Below are 17,548 nucleotides of genomic sequence, written 5' to 3' on the forward strand. Positions count from 1 at the left end.
ATACTCTCTGCCTACAGGTGTGGGATTGTATCTAGAAGAAAACGGCCATGTGAGCCAGCCATATGAAAGCCTGGACTGAACAATGACCCCAACAAAGGCCAGTTAAGGTCACCCTGGGAGAGCAAAAAGAGGAAGAAAAGCGCTGGCTTCACCGGCATAAAGGGAACACGATGAGACCCAGACAGGGTCAACAGGATCTGAGTGCACCAACCAGCTACCGCCTGGGCTCGCATGCTTGCTGCATGAACAAGGCTTGAAACCAATCGGAGATTGCTAAAGCGCGTGAACACTTAGTGATAATGTATAAAAGAACAGGTTAAAATGCATTAAAGTGGCTTCTCTTGATTCGCGTTGAATTGTGCGGAGCCCAGCTTCTTCTCCTCATACAGGCAGGTACAAGCTGCTGCAGCCACACAGCAAACAGATCCAACGGCCCCACTTCCTCCCTGCTGTGCAGCCCTGACGTGGGAGAGCAAAGCCCCCTTGCCCACCAAACACCCCCGGTATGACCCAAATGGTCCAATGCCAACAGCAGGACTCAGAGCTGCCCATGATGATGTTTGTCACGACACACAGGCATTGCAGCTCCCTTCGGGAAGAGGACGCTTGCTCAGCAGCCAGTTCCAACTCACAAAAAGCAGCGAGCTGCGCAGGAACCAACTTCCCAGCAAAGGCAGCTGAAGCAGCAGCGCGTCCCAGAGAACGCAGCCAGGGCCTGTTTTGCAAATGTGAGTTCCCAACTTGTTTTTGCAGGGAGTCACATCTCTTGTGTCCTGCTTGCACCACCACAGCTTCACGGCAGCCGTGCCCGCTCCCTTTCCTTCCTACACTGTTTACTCTTCTGGCTTCTCAATGCTCTGCAATCCAGCATCAGCCAGAATCTCGCTGCAATTCACTTTATTACTCACCGGTTGCAACTGAACAGATTACATATTCTCCCCAAACAACTCACCCGCTGCTTATGGACTCTTTCCTGCCAGGATCAAGCCATAAACAGAGCTGTTCCTTCCTACGCAGCCAGATCATTTCTCAAATGCTGGTGCGCTGCCTGACTAAAGCCACACCTCAGTGCAGACCATGACCCACAGGACACAATTTTAACAGACTGTGACAATACCAAGAGGTCTGACGGGGGTGGAGAGCCTTAGTGAGGCGCAGCCTCTGGTGTCGCAGGAGGATAAGCTCTCGGAGAAGCAAAAAATGCCACAGCCCAAATTTCAGGTTAAATCACAGAGGTGTATTAGCTGCATTTCTAGTGCTCTGGAACACTGAGCCTCTCTGAGCTCCACCGAGGCACCACAACTGTCTCTGGGAAAACTCCATCCGCAGCCAGAATCCACCCTGCCAGCTGCGGCACAGGCTAGCAGGCACACACCTGCGGCCGCAGCTTCTCTCTTCCCTGATTTCAGTTTTTAGATTTCATGGCTGTGACCACCATGCCTCCCAGGAGGGCCGCGAAGGTGAAGCCCTGGGCCAGGATACGTGCCCGCATCATCAGCTGGGACCGACGGGTGTTGCCTCTCTTGAAGCTGATCAGTCCGTAGGTCAGGACGCCCACCGTGCAGAGGCAGCCTGCAGAGAAGGACGGAGAGAGGGCTCAGCGGAGCAGGGCTGGGGCTGTGAGGTGAGGCCCACACCTCCATCTTGACCCCACATCCCCCCCCCCACATCTCCCCCCACATCCCCCCGCACCTGAGCATTGCTGGCTTGTGAGACAACACCCTCAAAGCAGGGACATGTCCCCCCCGAGGGCAGCCCCTCGGGTTTGGGCCCATGAGGAGCCGACCCGCTGTTCGCTGCCCTCCCCCGTCGCCAGCCCCCATCGCCCCGGCCCTTCCCCATCATCCTCCCCCCCCGGCCCTGCCCCCTCACCGAGCGGCACCAGGGGGTTCTCGCGGGTCTTGCGCAGGAACTTGTCCCCGAAGCCCTCCTCGCTGAACACGGGCAGCGGGCTGGGCTCCAGCGGCGGGGGAGGCCCGGCCGCCATGACTGCGGCCGGCAGCGAAGGTGACCACCCGCGGCCCTCCCCGGCTGCCGTAGCCAGGAAGCGCCGCACGGCCAATGGACGCGGGGGGGGGGGGAGCTCCCAGTAGCCCGCCGCGAGGCATGCCGGGGGCTGTAGTCCACAGTGGGCAGGCCCTCAGGGCGGTGCTGCGGGAGCGGGACTACACTTCCCGTGGTGCCCCGCGGCGCGGCCCGGCCCGGCGCTCGGCAGCAGCAGCGTGGTGCCGCCATGCCTAAGGCCAAGGGGAAGAGCCGGCGGCAGAAATACTCCTACAATCTCAACCGCAAGCGGCTCTACCGCAGCGCCCGCCGCCGCGCCGCCCCGCGCATCGCCTGGTGAGGCGGCGGAGGGCGCGTGGGTGGGCACGCGGGGGGACGCGGGACCGGGCGTGGGCCCGCCACGCCGTGTGGGAGCGGGTGCCCCGGGGTGCGTGTGGGGGGGACCTGCCGCACGTCTGGGTGGGGGCTGTGGGGAGGGGGGACCCCCCGCCGCGCGGGGAGGGTGACCGTGATGCCGGTGCCTCTCCCCGCGCAGCTCGCACATCCGCCATGCCTGGGACCCCACCAAGTCGGTGGCGCAGAACCTGGCCGAGATGGGCCTGGCCGAGGATCCCAACAAGGCCGTCCCCATCCCCAAGAAGAAGCTGCTGGTAAGTGTGGCCGTGGCCCGCCGGGGAAGGGCAGGGGGGGCTCGGCCGCGGCTGCTCCTCTCGGGGGGGTGGGAGGCCAGGCCTTTCCCCAGGACAGGCTGGGGAAAAGCAGCGTGGAGAGCAGCCCGCCTTGGAGCGTGGATCAGGTGGCTCTGGATCAGCCTCTGTAGGCGGATGGGCCTCCTATCTTTATCAATACGCTTTTGTCGCCAAGATGCAAGCGTGGGAACGAGCTGCAGTGTCACGGAGGAGTAATGGATTTTAGAACAAGTATAAATAACATCAGTCATTCTCTTGGGACTTGCCAGAGAGAGGTGGGGCTGGGAACGCGGCAGCCAAGTTGCTTCTGATAACAAAGAAAGCTTCTTTGTGCACAGCGGCGCCAGCCCAGCCTGCCTGCGTTGGTGGGTACTGCGAAAGGTGGCCCCATGAAACATCACACTCATGGAAAAAAAAACAGGCGTGACCTTGTTTGTCACTTGTCTCGGTTCACACAGTATTGCTCGTGCAACAGGTTTGCCCATGGGCTAGCTGAATGGCGCAAATAAGGCTCTGCTTAAAGCCAGCTGAGGTGTTTTGGTCCTTGCAGACATTGTGAAGCAGTTTGCAGTTTTGGGAGCAATATATGGGGAATTGTCTCTCTTCTGAACATGCTTTTCTTAAGTTGCCTTCTCTCTCATTTAACACAGGGGATGGAGGTGGAAAGCGATGGACGAGGGCAAGGAAAAAAAATAGTGCGGAAGCCCTACGTGGTGAACGGTCAGTGCCACTTCTGTCCTCCCCAGGGAGCGCTTCACCAGCCTTGGCAGGTTTCCTGATGAACCGCACCGCTGCCATTGCATTTGGGGTTCTCCCAAGGCCCTGTGGGTTATTTTGTCACTCATTTCTGTGCTGCCAGACTGTCCTTAGCGGCTGTGCTGTGCCAGGGGCAGGGAGGGCGCGCTTTCTCTCCAGGCTGGTGGGCTTGTAGAGCAGTACCCCACTGGCAGCAGTCAGCTGGGGGTTCCCAGCCAGGACAGAGCTGTGCCGGGAGCCAGAACAGCAGCTCTGCTGTTGCTGTGTATCCTCTGTCTCCTGTGCTGCTTTTTTCGCAGCATTTGTGCCTGCAGCCCCAAGGGGGCTCTTGTCACTCTGAAACCGGGCACCAGGGTGACAAGAAACTGTGGCTGCAGTACCCTGCATGTTTTAGTGGTGGGCTGGGCAGCTCTGAAGAGTCACGCTCTGCAGCCCGGGCGGAAAGGCTCCACTCCTCGCAGTGGCCTGCATGCCTGCAGCCTACGTGGAGGGCTCTTGTCTTGTTTGTTTTCCTGGGAAGCAGCCCTGCGTGTGCGAGCTGTGGAGCTGTGCAGATGGAGTCACCTCCCTTCTGCAGCACTGGCAGGGCTTGATCTTGGGAGGAGGCTGGGGACCTCTGAGGTGCTGCTTGCTTCCCTCCCTGCTTCATGGTGTCTCTGTCCTCTGCCTAGAGATGGAATATGAGGCCAGTCTCCCTGAGAAGAAGTCAAACACACTCTCACGAGACCTCATTGACTACGTGCGGTACATGATACAGAACCATGGGGAGAACTACAAGGTGAGTACTGGCTGTCCCAGAGAGAGGAGCACCCGGAGCGATTCACCCCTGGCTCTTCTGCAGGATGGGAATTGCTGATCCTCTCTGTCCTGGATCCTGTTTTGCAGTCAGCAGATTGTTAAGAAGTGGCACTTTGAACCTTGTCCAGATCCCTGTCTGACTCAGGCAGTGATCGCAGCTGGCCTGGGTGGGCCTTTGGAGCGTGGCCGGGCTGGTTTGGTGTTTGCTCTTGGGGCCGCTCCTCTGACTTACCCTCTCCTTCGTCACAGGAAATGGCTCGAGACGAGAAGAACTACTACCAGGATACTCCCAAGCAGATTAAGAGAAAGATCAACGTGTACAAGAATTTCTATCCCGAGGAGTACAAGGATTTCGTTGCATCACTCAAGCAGGAAAAGATGGATGTGCAGTGACTGCCGGTTTTTTTTTTCAGGTTTGCCTGCAAGTGCAAGCTTGATGTGACCATATTCTGAACTGAGCGGGGACTGACAAACAGGTGACAGTTACAGGCTCAGCACCAGCAAGCTGAGCTACACAAAAGCTCTGGTGATGAGGAAAGACCTTTATCAGACAGAGACAGTAATAACCAGGCGTGAAAGACTCTTGGCTGTGGCTTATGGCGCTGGGACCGAATGTGCTGGGCCGCTCCCTTTCTGTGTGGCAGGCAGCACTTCTTTTGCCTTGTTAAAATAAATTGCTCTCTCAAGCTGGTGTGAGTGTCTTGCCCGTGGGCTCTTGCTTGGCACAGTCCCGCTTCGGAGAGCTCCCGGTGCCGACCCGCAGGACACGGGCATGGGGTGCATGTCACCCTCTGCAGCAACGGGGCTGGGGGCGGCGCTTGGGCCTTTGCTGATTTCCCTGTAGGCAGCAGAGGTTGGAGTGGGGCCACGTGTTGCTTCCTTCCCCCACAAGCGACCTTCCTGCCTGCAGCCTGGGAGACCGGGCTGGAGGTTCCTTCCCCGCCAAGGAGCTGGAGGGCAGCGCAGAGTGAGCAGTCTCTTTTATTGATAAAAGGAAGCAGCGACTGTGCAAAAGGTTTCGCAGCAGGGACCGGCCGGCCTGTGCTCCCTTTCCCTGATGTGCTCCCCAGCTTCCCCAATGGGTTTTCCAGGAGCTGGTATCCCGTGGCCGGACCCAGCATTCTCCCGCCTGCAGGCAGGGCTTCCTGCAGCCCCGAGCCTGGCTCCTTCCCCTTCTCCCCGGGGCAGCTGAGAGGGAGGGAGACCAGGCAGGGGGGCAAATGCCTGCTGAGTTCAGCTCCTATCAAACAGCCCGTCTTTAGCCCTGTTGAGGGTGATGGGGAAGTGCAGGGCTGCCCAAAACCTGCCTTCATCTCCTAGACAGGGCTTTAAATACAGTTGGGGGAATTGAGAGCTGTGCTCAGCCCTGGTGAGGGACAGCCTGGGTTATTCCCACTGGTGTGCACCATACTGGCAGGGCTCGCCAGCAGTAACTCCGCGTGTTTTTTGGGAAGGAGAGCCCATCTCCTGGGATGCCAGTGGGCAAGAGGGCTACCTCGCTTGTCCGGCCCCGTTCATTTAAATATCCCACAGGGCTTCCATGAAGGTGCAGGGCCCTGCCCTGTGCTGCACGTTCCCGCTCACCCGGAGGTAAGAGCCGTGCTTGTGCCTCCAGCCCAAGGGAGATTTCATCCCTGAACTGGGGGAGGCGGCTGCCCTCTCCCCGCAGCAGAGAGCAGAGCCTGCTGCTCGTGTTCCCCGAGGGCAGCCGTGCGGCAGCTCAACCCCAAACCTGGTGGGGTGCAGTGAATGCCCCAGGACTGGCAGCTTGCTACCAGCGAGTCTGAGCTCCAGCGGCACCCACCCAGCCGCCTCCACAGAGCCCGAAGAGGAGCCGTGACCGGGGTGGGAGCCTGTCTGCCCCTGCCGTGGGCTCAGGGCTGGGACAGCAGGGTGACCAGCAGGCTCTTCACGTGGAGGACGCTGGTGGCGGTGCTCAGGCTGTCCCAGGTCGCGCTGGTGGGCAGGAGGAAGAGCTCCCGCTGCCCGCTGAGGGTGTGCAGGGCCAGCTCCTCCTGCAGCTCTGCCGTGCTCAGGGCATCGCTCTTGTCCTGCAAGAGAGAGGCGGCCGCTCAGGAGGGGAGCGGTGCCGGGGGCCACAGTGCTGGGGGCCGCAGTGCTGGGAGCCGTGCTGCCGGCTGGCAGGAGCTCCGTCCTGGCGGGGATGGTGCGCAGGCAGGGCTGCCTCGCTGCTGCACTGGAGTCGCTTTGGCACACGCTCAGGGGAAGCAGCACCAGGCACGCGCTTGGCCACCTGCCTTGGGAATGTATTTCCCCTCGGCGATTTTGCATGCTGCCGCCTGGGTGCTCTCCTGAAACTCATTTGCCGGGGCACTGGTAACAGCAGCCACGCCTCCTGATGAAGACTGAAGGAGATGGGCTCCCAGAAATGAGATTTTACAAGTGCTGGTGGATTTTAGGTGTCAGGATTTCCCCTCGGGGCCCTGGGAAGGGACACTTTCACTGGAAACAGCTCTGGGGGCAGCTGAAGGGCTGGATGGACAGATGGACACCCACCTGCTTGTTGGCCAGCACAACCACTGGCAGCCGGGGCTCGGCGGCCAGCAGTGCGTGCAGCTCCTGGCGCGCCGTCAGCAGGCGCGACCTGTCCACCGAGTCCACCACGAACACCAGCACATGGGCCTCGCTCAGGTAGTGGGGCCAGTAGGACCGCAGGTTCTGGCTGCCGCCCACTGCGGGAGATGGGCAGGATCAGGCACCGGCGTGGGGGCAAGCGGGGCTGCTGCCTCCCGAGAGCACCCCAGGGAACCAGACCTCCCACTGCCCGGGATGCCCGGTGTCCCCAGCCTGGTGCCAGCGGGTGGGGGGACCCTCTGGGCCGTGTGGGCTCAGCCCTTGGGGCCACCTTGAGGCCACCTTAGGGCCATGCCAGCCTTACCCTCCAGCAGGTCCATCTCCATCCCCTTGACGAAGAGCTGGGCAGAGTTGAAGCCGTGGGTGGGTGCGATGCGGTCCCTGGCCTTCTGGCTGCAGATGTAGTGCAGGACGCTGCTCTTCCCGGCCCCATCCAGCCCCAGCACCAGGACCTGCCGCCAGTCCAGCTGTGGGGACACAGGAGGGTGTGGGGCTGGTCCCGGCACCCCGAGCCCCACGTTCAGGCAGCTGTTTGAGGGACCAGCCTGGAGCAAGGGGTCCTGACAGTCCCCCCAGCCCCCGTGCCCCCATCTCCAGCCCGGTGGGCTCCAGGGGTGGTTCAGACCGGGAGCCCCTTTCCCATCAGGACGGGCTGCAGGACGGTCCCCGAGAGCTGTCATCCTGCGGAATATCCTGGGGAATCCAGTGTGACCAGCTCCAGGGGGATCCTGGTGAGAGATCCCACGGGGGTCCTGACCCCACTCCCTCTTTCCCAGCCCCACGTGCTCCGAGGGATCCCACTGGCGATCCACGGGCTTCCCCAGCCGGCTGATCACCAGGGCGGCCCCGACCCCCTGCCCCGTCCCCAGCTTGACGGTCTCGGGGATCTGAAGAACCCGGAGGAATCCCGACCCCCTGCCCCATCCCCGCCCTGAGATCCCGGTAATAGGCTCCTGGTATCGGGGATCCCGGGGAGATCCCGACCCTGTGGCCGGGAATCCCGGCGAGGGTCTGTCCCGCCGCTTACCGCGTCGCCGGGGGGCGCTCGGTCCCGCAGCTCCCGCAGCTCCCGCTCCCACCATCCGCCCCAGCCGGTGCCGGTGCCGGTGCCGCGGAAGTAGATCTTCACGGCGATGAAGAGGAGGGAGCCGAGGGCGGCCACGGCGGCCCCCAGGGCCAGCGTCAGCTCCCGCAGCGCGCCGGGCGGACCCATGCCGCACCGGCAGCTGCCCCCGCCAGCTGTGCCCGCGGGCCGCGCGCCAGCGCCAGCTGTGCCCGCCCCTGACGTCACCGCCGCGCTTAAAGGGGCCGCTCCGACGGCGGGGAGGGTGGGGGAGAGACGGAGGGGACGGAGGGCTGTATGGATGGATGGATGGATGGATGGGAGGGAGGCGGGGCGGGAGGCAGCAGGGCCCGCCCAGCCGGTGCACGGACGCGTGAGCCGCCCCGGGGCGCCACGCCAGCCCGGCACCCACGCGACTCGTTTGTGCCGGCAATCCTGCCCGGTGGCGCAACCCATCCCTCCAGCGGGAGCGGCTGCGGGGCCTCCCCTGGTGCCGCCGTGCGCGGCCTCCAGCCCCGCTGCCGGGGCGGTGGGCGGGCTGGGCACCCCTGCCGGGGGGCCGGAGCGTGGTCGGGCGGGAGCAGGCGGCGGGTGTACCAAGACGGGCAGGGACCGGCGGCCCGGCCCGGCCCGTGCCCCAAACCCCGCCGGGTCCGGACCCGGCGGGCCCCCCCAGCGGCAAATCGCCCGGCCACGCCCCCTCCACTAAGCCACGCCCTCCCGGCTGACCGTGCCCCATCGAGGGCTGAACTACAGCTCCCAGCGTGCCCCGCGCGCCGTCGCCAGCTCTCGCGAGATCTGCGCGCCTATAAGAACGCTCCCGGGGGGTTGTGATTCCCTCCGCTGGCGGCGGCGGCGGCGTTCGTGTGTCCCGTGCGGGTCCGCCATGGTGCCGCCCGGCCCACCGGCCCCCGGCCCGCCTCCCCCCGCCGAGCCCCGCTAGCCTCAGCCAGCCTCAGCCGCGCCGCCATGAGCTCGCGGCAGCCGGACGCTCCCGGTAAGGCCGCCACCCCTCCCCACCTCCGCCCCCGCGGGCCCGGGTAGGCCGCGGCGCTGAGCGCTGCCCTCTCTGTCCGCAGCGCTGGAGCAGGGCGACGGGGCCCGCCCGGGCAAGATGTCGCTGCCCCTCGGCGTGCCGCGGCGGGCCTTCAGCTACGACGACGCCCTGGAGGACACGGCGCCTATGACGCCGCCGCCCGCCGACCTGTGCGCCAACGTCCTCTGGAAGCAGCCGGTCATCCCCGAGCGCAAGTACCAGGAGCTCTCGAAGGTACGGGCTGGCCGGTTGCCGCGGTGGCACTGTCCCAGGCCTGCCTCCTGCCTGTGGCTGTAGGGCGGCCCTCGGGCCTGGCCGAGGCACCGCACCGGGACAACCGCCCCCCCGGGAGCCCGGGGGAGGTGCTGGGGACAAGGGACCGGCTTTGCTGCCTGGCTCTGTTGAGGGAACACCGGGGCATGGTTGAGATAGGTGTGTTCGAGGAGTCTCCTTGCTTACAGGAGGCGTTTATGGGTAAAAAAAGCCGTTGCCAGGTGTAATGAAATCAGAGCAAAAAGGTAGTTTTCAGTTGGATGCAAATTCTTTACTGTGAGGGTGGTGAGACACTGGAACCCGTCGCCCAGAGAAGCTGTGGGTGCCCCATGCCTAGAAGTGTCCGAAGTCAGATGGGAGGAGGCTTTGAACAACCTGGTCTAGTGAAAGATGTCCCTGCCTGCAGCAGCGGGGCTGGACTAGATGATCTTTGAAGGTCCCTTCAACCCAAACTGTTCTGCGAAATGACTACAGGGATGCTTTGAGTGCAGGACCAACTCTTTTAAATTTACAGTCTAAGTTTGAAGTGAAGTTAAATGTTGTTGAATGGAAGTAAATAGCTCTGTGTCCCTTTCAGCTTAACCTCTACTTTTCACCTCATTTTGTTTTAAAATCTTTCTCATGGAAGAAAACCTAAAGTTGTGGTTTGGCACAAAAAGCAAACTGTCCGGTCAGGGAACAGTAACTCTGGTGTTAGGAGGGAGGAAGTCTGTGTTTCACAGGATTTCTTGTTTTCTAGCATTTATTATTTGGTTCTTTGTTGCTAGGGTCTCATCATCAGTGTTAGAGCTATAACCACTGAGAAAGAAACTGATAGAACAAATGAGGGGGGAAAACAAGGTCTAAACACGAGCCTCTAATCTGTGTGACTGCCATTCTGTAAATAGTTTGTGTTTCTGAGCTGTCTGTGGAAGGGTGCGTTTGTCCAGTTGACCTTGAAGTCCAATTTGCAGTTCTAAGAATGGAAGTAGATAAGTTGTGTTTTCTTTCCTGTTCACCTTTTTGTACTTAGACTAACAACTTGTTGGCTCTGAGCCTGGTAGGTTTTCAAATGTTTGATGCAAGTTGCTTGTTCATTGCTAAGAATTGTAAGGTTCAAGCTCTAAACATTCCTGGGCTGTAGTGAGAATAGTGTATGGGTTCCTCCCATGAGATGAAGGCTAGTTGCTAGAGCAGCTTGGCCTTGTGTCTCATTTGAGTAGTGACGTGTCCTGGCAAGGTGCTGACATACTTTCTTGTCTTCAACTGTACCCTGCTGCTTCTCCACAGATTGAGGAAGGGGATGCTAACATGAATGCACCCGTCATAACTCCTTCATCGTCTACTGAAAGTGTGAACAAGGTGCCTGTGGTGAAGGCCAAGGCCACTCACATCATCATGAACTCTCTCATTACAAGTAAGAGCTCTCACCTCTGATGTGGTGGCTAATGGGGTGTGTGGGCACATGAGCGTGCTCTGGCTTGGTAATGCCTCAAGGTAACTGCCAGAGTTTCTGGACAGCTCGTGGGTTCAGACTCTGCTCTTGAGCTGTATGAGGCTTATTTGGAGGATGCTTCTAGAAGGAGCAAGGAATTAGGGAATAGGCCGCAGTTACTGCTTCTGCGTTTCCACAGAGGTGGGTGGGTGCTGGAGGTGTGTGAGGAGGGAGGGAGGTGTGTAGGGTATGTTACCTGCTGATAGGACACTGCAGTCCACGCCACCTTGTTGCTGGAGTGCAGAGGCAGCTGCTGCTGCTACTCTGTTTGCTTATTAACTTGGTATTTCTGAATGACAGGTAAAGCTCTAAAAATTAACCGGAGTGGTGTGGAGAGCTGATATACTGTGCTAATGGAGCACTTGCTGGCATTTATGTTAGTTAATAGCAGCAGCAGCTGTCTTGCTAACCGTAACACTTTTTAAAAAACAAACCTTGTAGATCATGATGCTTTAAAATCAAATTGGGTCAGTTACGTTTGCAGAGAAGACATGCCCATTTGCAGCAAGAGGAATTATTCCTGTGTTAATCTGTCCCTGCTGCCTCCTCTTCTAGCAGCTGGGATCTGAGCTTCATCCAAGCAATGCTTCCAAAGGCTTATAGATTTTCAGGAATACGGACTTTCTTCTGGAAAAAGCAGCTCCTGTTCTAGTCTAATGATAAAATGCTAATCTAGTTAAAACCATGATGGCCTGAAAATGTTCTTCTGCAGTAAGAAGTCAGGAGCCCCAACCTCCACCTCCCAGGAAAACATTCAGTCACAAGTTGGAAATAAACAGACAAAGGTCTTCTAGTTTTCTCATACATACAGTGCACTATCCCTGAAAATAATTTAACATTAACATGGGAAGTGTTACTGTTTTAGAGAAGTCATTGAGCTTTTCCAGTAATCTTTTTGTGCCTGAATTCCTTTTGACTTTTTTCTTAGTTTCACTAGGGAGTGAGCATCTTATGCCGGGGGTGGAAGTGCTTATATATTTCATAACTGAAATTGATATCTGTGTATTAGATGCTGGCTCTGTATTTGGCTGAAATAGCTAATTTTACCTGTCTAGAATCACTGGGAGTCTTTACCAGCTGTTCTGCAAGGCTGTGATTGTCAGATTAGCCAAGTCTGGTCAGTCTTTCAGAAGACTTCATTTTTTTTTTTTTGTTGGCCAAAAAAACCCTCCCTTGAATCTAGAAGGCCACTTAAAATGTCCAGCTTATTGGGGTCTCCTGGATTTAGGAAGCTGTAATTAGGAGTGCAGCTTCTGGGGCAAGATGGGTTTAATTGCAGGTTTTGCATTTGTAATACATCTGGTGATTCAGGACAAATCGCTGTTCATCTGATTTAGCTCTATGACTCAGGATAGTTTTCAAGTCAAAATATCTCATTAGCTTCATTTTGCTGCCTCTGTCAACTTGCCACAATATCTCGGTATGAATGATGAAAAAAAGGCCTTGCATTTGGTTGCTGAAGTTGCTTTTGTTTGCTAGAACTCCTTGTGGTGGCATTTCTGTGTGAAGATGTGCTCTTGTCCTTTCCAGAGCAGACTCAGGAGAGCATTCAGCGCTTTGAGCAGCAGGCAGGACTGAGAGATGCTGGCTACACTCCCCACAAAGGCCTCACTACGGAGGAGACCAAGTATCACCGAGTGGCAGAGGCAGTTCACGTAAGGCTTGTTTTGCATTGGCTTTCTCCATGTAGGTTGTGTACTAGCTTAACACTTATCTGGTGACATAACTTTTGGAGCATGTTGCTAGGACTCTCCATAAACTGCTTCCTCTGAAGGCTTTTAGCTTACTGTGTAACAAAGGTTACCCTCTTGCATTTTAAAGTTAGTGTTTGCCTTTTATAGTTTTGAAACAAACTTTTTTCTGAAATCTGTCACATTGCACAGTCATGCCAGACTATCACAGTCGTCTTTGCAAGTGGGGACAACCCTACCCAGAATCTAGTTTCTTGCTGTACCTTTGCATGGTGCTGTGCAGTTGACTGCTGTAACTGTTTGTTCCAAGAGAACTTGTAAACCCTGCATTTCTGATGTGGAAGTTCCCAGATGAAAGATGAAATGGGCTTGCCTTTTACTGGAAATAAAGACAAAGGTCTTGAATCAACATGTTTCTGGTGAGCTCAGTTGCCCACAGTAATCTTGCAGCTGGAGTTTAATAGTGAACTCTGAGTGTACTCCCACAAGGTCAAAGTTTCAATAACAGTGTTGGTGAATTGCATTAGCATGGCGTGGATAGGCACAGGAAACATTCTGAGAAGGTGCCTGTGTGGTTGGCGTTTGAACTATAACTGCCCTTCAAGTGACTTCTGCAAAGTTCAGTTTGTACTGTCTGACTTGTAATAACCTGGCTCCCATACACCCGGTTCCTGTTTATTTCATGACCAGGCGTACTCTTCCAGTGCAGTTCAGCGCCATGTTCTAGAGCAGTGTTCCCATCCTGTTGTAGTGAGTCACTTCCCAGGGTCTAGTGCTTCGAGACTTCTGTACGAGGTCCGGTCTCACCTTCATTAAAGAACTTGTGTGCCTGGAAGCTTTGTTGCTCTGAAAAGTGCTGCGGACAAATGGTGGCTGTGGCATTTAGGCTTGTTACCAGGTACCAGAACTAATGCGTAAGGTAGCTCTGCTACGTCTGCAACCTCCCCGTGAATGCTGGTATTGAGGCAGCGCGTTACTGCTGGGTGGTGACTCTGAATTGCAGAGTGAGCTATGGGTGTGATTTTACTTCCTCTAGTCTGGAGGATGTCTTGAGTGTAGTGCACTTCTGAAATGCTCATATCTGATCTGGAAAGAAGCTTGAGGGGTGCATGCAAGTATTATAATACTGGGTTATCTTTAGGTGAAGTGACACTGAAATCTTTTATCACCTGTGATATAAACAATAGTCCAGTTTTGACAATAAAACTTGCTGTTTGTTCCTTATGTCTTGTATTTAAGCTCTGTTGCTTCTGTGTTTCTCTTGCCTCTCCTAACAGAAGCTAAAAATGCAGAGTGGAGAGACAACAAAAGATGACAAACAGGCTTCTTCTGCGCAGTCCACTCCAAGCAGCACCCCCCACTCCTCTCCCAAGCATAAAAGCAGGTACTCTGTTCCTGGCAGACCACTGCCGCCTTTGGTTTCCTACAGGCTGCTGAGGTGGGAGCTGCTACAAATAACATTCTTACCAGTGAGGGACTGTCTGAGGGGTGAAATTCAGCCCCTGCTGTGGATTTGTGTTGGATAGATCCAAATGTTGGAAAGCTTGTGGAACTTGGGCATACATATCTTCATCCTGGGTGGTAACAAACCTATCAAGATTGTTTAAATTGCCCCTGATAACTATATGTAAAGTTCCTGGCACAGTGGGGCCACTAGAAGTATTTATTCTCATGTTTTCTACATCTCAATGATTTTTTCCTAGGGGTTGGTTTAGTCAGGGATCCTCTACTTCTGTCACTGGCCCAGACTTTGCCATGGAAGCTGGTGGGGACAAATTGCCATCTGAAAGATGGAGCTTTTTTGGACCCAAAGCCATCCAGAAATCCACCAATGATCCAGGTATGTCCTCTAAAAATCTTCTGCCCTGCAAGAGCTATGGGAGAATTGTCACAGAGCAAACTTGCCATTTCTGGAGTCTTATCCTGCTTGCCTTGTGAATGCGTGCTATTCATATAATTGCTGTGCCTAAATATAAAGCAGTTAGGTAAAACGTATGCCAAGGATCTGAAAGTAGCCATAACTTGCACTGAGCTGCAGTGGAAGGGCAGGGTGTGAAGGTGACAGATTTTCACTCTGTCTTTGCTGTCTGGAACCACAACTGGAAGTGCCAGCCACTGATGTGGAATAGGCTTTAGATGACATGAAGCTGCTGGGTCTTGCACAGGCTTTCTGCAGTGTTGAACATCAGTGACACAGCTCACTCCTGGCAGCAGCAGAAAAAGGACTTGGCGGCTTTTCCTAGGTCTTACTTGCTGTGATTTTTTTCATCAGGAGGATTTACCATCCAATCCTATAAGGGTGCCCAGAAGCCATCCCCAATGGAGCTGATGCGTGCTCAGGCTACTAGGATGCCAGAGGATCCAGTCACCTTCAAGCCACCCAAAATGGACATTCCAATCACAGAAGGGAGGAAACAATCTCCACGGTCCCATAATATCAAACCTCGGGATCTGAATGTGCTCACTCCCACCGGGTTCTGAGAAGAAGCTTCTGGTGTCTTTAGTGGGCTACAGGGTGTCTTAGGCTCTGCTTCCCTGTCCCATTGTGCTGCAGTAAAATAGGAAAGTCTCCCTTCCAGCTGTTCATCTCAAAAGGACACAGCTGTGACTGTCCTCCTAAAGCCAGTCTTGGAAAAACTCCTGCACTAGTACTAAACCAATGTAAACCATCCTGTCTGCTGCACTGCACCAGTTCGGTCTGCTAGGCTGCACTAATGTGTTTCCCGGTACACTACACCACAGTGAAACCTTGAACCATGTTTTGTGGACAGGACAGCATGTGGTGTGCAAGCAGGTTGGCCTGTCTGCCTGTAGTCTGATTGTCTTGTCCTGCTCAGTGCTGCAGTATCCTCAGGAGGACTGTGGTTCTGTCTGGCATATACAGAACGCCAGCAGAAAATGATGAAAACAAGCAACTGGACCATTAACTGCCAGAAAGAAGTTGCTCTGGGAATGCGGTGGGTCAGTTTTAAATGTGGTGCTCCCTTAGTATCCAGTGTGACCTTATAGTTCAACACCTAGTACGTCTTTGTTCTTGGATACTTTTAAAGGAAAAATGGAGCAGTGACCATTCTAAGATGCTCGTATTAGAAAGGCAGGGAGCAGAATCTAATGGGGCTTGGCAGTAACAAGGAAGAATTGCTTCTCCTCCAACTCTTCCTGTTCCTCCAAAAAGGTGGAAATGACCAGAGCTGATGTGGCTTGAACCAAGTAATCCTCCTCTGTTCTTTTTGCAAAACAACACTGTCCTGCCTTCTCCTAGACAACAGACTTACTGATGTTCTGGCACTCTGGGTGCTGCTTTAATTTGTTTTTTTTTCTAGTATCTTTTCTGAATCATGTAGAAGTGTATTGGACACCAGAGGCACTTCTCAAATAGTTGGGTTTTCTTTATCATCATTAAATGCATTTTGCAGGGCTGGGGGAGGACTGAGGGCAGATCAAGGCTGAACATTCCCCCCTGCTCTGGTACAGCTGTATGTAATTGTTGGCCAAGTCAGAACCAGTTACTGGGAACAGCTAAAACTTGCTTTCATGAAAAGTGGAAGGAACTTCCACATCTAATCCCTTAAGCATTATAGGCAGTGTTGCTCTGTAACCTTCACCTGTCCTGTGGCAAACAGGTCTCCTCTCTCTTGATCTTACGATTGTGTTGCAGAGCTCCCTTGGCCAGCAGCAGGCTTTCTCTAGTGGCGAGGTGGCAGCAGCAGCCTTGCATCTGGTACTGGAAGCTTCTCTGTTGCCAGGACACTATACAGAGGTTATTTAACAGCTGGTAACCATTGAGCTCTGGGGTTTCTGCCTTAAACCAAACATTCCTCCTGGAGGGTGAGGCAGGGTTGGCTCGCTTGGCTAGTTGCTCTCCCCTCTGAAGCAGCACGTTTTGTGGCTCTGCTTCCTCTCAAGCTTCAACAGAACTGCCAATGGTGTGTTGTGTTGAAAGTCTCCCACCCAACCCAGCAGTTCTCACTGTCACTGCTCATTTGCACCTTGGCAATCAGTCTGTCATTTGACATTAATTTATTTGTTGTCTGTATTCATGTCTCTAATGTGTATGATTTTTTTGTTTGTTTGTTACAAGAAAATAAAATTGTTGTGAATGGAGGTCCTTGGTGTGCGTTAGCGCTGGCAAAGCAGCTGTGGAAGAAACGTGGGGCTGTCCAGTGAGTGTGGGGTCAAGGTTCTGCCTAACAAGGCTCTGGCAGCACTTGCACTAGGGTAAAATGTTAGCTCTCTGAAACTCCCTTTTGACAGGGAGACTGGGTTTAAAGCCGGACTCAGTCCTGTCTTAGTGCTTGTGCAGATGAAACTAAACATGCAGTCTTTGTCTTTTCTTGAGCTATTCCAATGGTGTTCTTCATGTTCGTGAGGTTGCCTCTCTTGCAGCTTGTGTGCTGTGTTTGCACCTGTACTGTGGAGGTGGGCATGGGTGTGAGAGCCAGGCTGCTGTTTGCCTAGAGGTGCCCAGGTCCCAGTGGTGTGGCCGTCTCTGCTTTGCCTTCCTCTGAAAAGTTCTGGTTTGAGTGCTGCGGTAGCATTTGTAGCTGCCAAAGTACTGCTGATAGAGCACACAGTTCTCCTGGGCTGGGGATGCCTGAGCTGAACACTGGTGTTTCCTGTGCTTCTAGAGCGTTAGCAGAACTAAAAGGGATGAAACGGATCCTGCAGCACCCAAGTACTCTGGTACAGGCTACTGCTGCAGGTCTTGGTGACACAGGCTAATCTCATAGTTTAGTTTGGAAGGGCTGGGTTAAAGTGCGGCCTCTTAGTGTGATAATTTCATTTTACTTTCTGTATTTTACTCCAACATCATTCTTGGGGATATGACCAACATATCACAAAATAACATCCATAACTCTGGACCTCTTGCTGGATTGCAGCTTCTTTTCTAATCTAATGATAGAAATCTAATCCAGTTAAAAGGACTTAACTGGAGAACATACCTGGGTGAGCATACCATGCAGGAAGAGCAGCTTTGTAGAGCAGGGAGCACTTGTTGGGAATGCTTCTGGCTACTACGCACAAAATAGACGTCATTTTTCCCTGGATGGCTTATTCCTGGATTAGGAGCAATGTCATGCAGATGAGTGGTTTGTTCTACATCTGGCAGTTGGGAGGAGGCTTCCTTAAAGAACAAGGAGCAAACCTGAGAGTCCCAGGTCAGATCCT

General features: G+C 55.0%; 4 protein-coding genes across 5 annotated transcripts; 2 read left to right on the forward strand and 2 right to left on the reverse strand.

Moving 5' to 3' along the window:
• Positions 1 to 1,215: 1,215 nt before the first annotated feature.
• On the reverse strand, positions 1,216 to 2,074 carry HIGD2A (HIG1 hypoxia inducible domain family member 2A). The gene is made up of 2 exons (XM_054217424.1): positions 1,873 to 2,074; positions 1,216 to 1,572 (listed from the first exon to the last, which is right to left on the reverse strand). Exons 1-2 carry the CDS (start codon positions 1,985 to 1,987, stop codon positions 1,406 to 1,408), a joined length of 282 nt encoding a protein of 93 aa, XP_054073399.1. The 5' UTR covers positions 1,988 to 2,074; the 3' UTR covers positions 1,216 to 1,405.
• Positions 2,075 to 2,181: 107 nt separating this feature from the next.
• Positions 2,182 to 4,933, forward strand: NOP16 (NOP16 nucleolar protein). 2 transcript variants are annotated; one of them, XM_054217422.1, is made up of 5 exons: positions 2,182 to 2,340; positions 2,540 to 2,654; positions 3,344 to 3,413; positions 4,121 to 4,227; positions 4,497 to 4,933. In XM_054217422.1, the coding sequence occupies exons 1-5, from the start codon at positions 2,234 to 2,236 to the stop codon at positions 4,638 to 4,640; spliced, it is 543 nt and encodes a 180-aa protein (XP_054073397.1). In that variant the 5' UTR covers positions 2,182 to 2,233; the 3' UTR covers positions 4,641 to 4,933. The 2 variants fall into 2 exon arrangements, with proteins under 2 accessions (XP_054073397.1, XP_054073398.1); XM_054217423.1 differs by having other exon boundaries at positions 4,661 to 4,933.
• A 279-nt stretch (positions 4,934 to 5,212) lies between these two features.
• Positions 5,213 to 8,675, reverse strand: ARL10 (ADP ribosylation factor like GTPase 10). Its single transcript, XM_054217414.1, has 4 exons — positions 7,870 to 8,675; positions 7,147 to 7,309; positions 6,765 to 6,940; positions 5,213 to 6,298 (listed from the first exon to the last, which is right to left on the reverse strand). Exons 1-4 carry the CDS (start codon positions 8,359 to 8,361, stop codon positions 6,122 to 6,124), a joined length of 1,008 nt encoding a protein of 335 aa, XP_054073389.1. The 5' UTR covers positions 8,362 to 8,675; the 3' UTR covers positions 5,213 to 6,121.
• An 82-nt stretch (positions 8,676 to 8,757) lies between these two features.
• On the forward strand, positions 8,758 to 16,483 carry KIAA1191 (KIAA1191 ortholog). The gene is made up of 7 exons (XM_054217418.1): positions 8,758 to 8,902; positions 8,985 to 9,175; positions 10,484 to 10,610; positions 12,219 to 12,343; positions 13,657 to 13,763; positions 14,083 to 14,219; positions 14,652 to 16,483. The coding sequence occupies exons 1-7, from the start codon at positions 8,875 to 8,877 to the stop codon at positions 14,858 to 14,860; spliced, it is 924 nt and encodes a 307-aa protein (XP_054073393.1). The 5' UTR covers positions 8,758 to 8,874; the 3' UTR covers positions 14,861 to 16,483.
• Positions 16,484 to 17,548: the final 1,065 nt, after the last annotated feature.

The sequence above is a fragment of the Rissa tridactyla genome, chromosome 11 (genome assembly GCF_028500815.1).
Source record: "Rissa tridactyla isolate bRisTri1 chromosome 11, bRisTri1.patW.cur.20221130, whole genome shotgun sequence".
NCBI lineage: Eukaryota > Metazoa > Chordata > Aves > Charadriiformes > Laridae > Rissa > Rissa tridactyla.

Coding starts and splice junctions, on each gene's coding strand:
- HIGD2A (XM_054217424.1), bottom strand. CDS start 1,987: ATGGCGGCCGGGCCTCCCCCGCCGCTGGAGCCCAGCCCGCTGCCCGTG. Junction 1,573..1,872: donor GAACCCCCTGGTGCCGCTCG/GTGAGGGGGCAG, acceptor CCTTCTCTGCAG/GCTGCCTCTGCACGGTGGGC.
- NOP16 (XM_054217422.1), top strand. CDS start 2,234: ATGCCTAAGGCCAAGGGGAAGAGCCGGCGGCAGAAATACTCCTACAAT. Junction 2,655..3,343: donor TCCCCAAGAAGAAGCTGCTG/GTAAGTGTGGCC, acceptor CATTTAACACAG/GGGATGGAGGTGGAAAGCGA. Junction 4,228..4,496: donor ACCATGGGGAGAACTACAAG/GTGAGTACTGGC, acceptor CCTTCGTCACAG/GAAATGGCTCGAGACGAGAA.
- ARL10 (XM_054217414.1), bottom strand. CDS start 8,361: ATGGGTTGCGCCACCGGGCAGGATTGCCGGCACAAACGAGTCGCGTGG. Junction 7,310..7,869: donor GAGCGCCCCCCGGCGACGCG/GTAAGCGGCGGG, acceptor GTGTCCCCACAG/CTGGACTGGCGGCAGGTCCT. Junction 6,299..6,764: donor TTGTGCTGGCCAACAAGCAG/GTGGGTGTCCAT, acceptor TCTCTCTTGCAG/GACAAGAGCGATGCCCTGAG.
- KIAA1191 (XM_054217418.1), top strand. CDS start 8,875: ATGAGCTCGCGGCAGCCGGACGCTCCCG. Junction 10,611..12,218: donor CATGAACTCTCTCATTACAA/GTAAGAGCTCTC, acceptor TGTCCTTTCCAG/AGCAGACTCAGGAGAGCATT. Junction 14,220..14,651: donor GAAATCCACCAATGATCCAG/GTATGTCCTCTA, acceptor TTTTTTCATCAG/GAGGATTTACCATCCAATCC.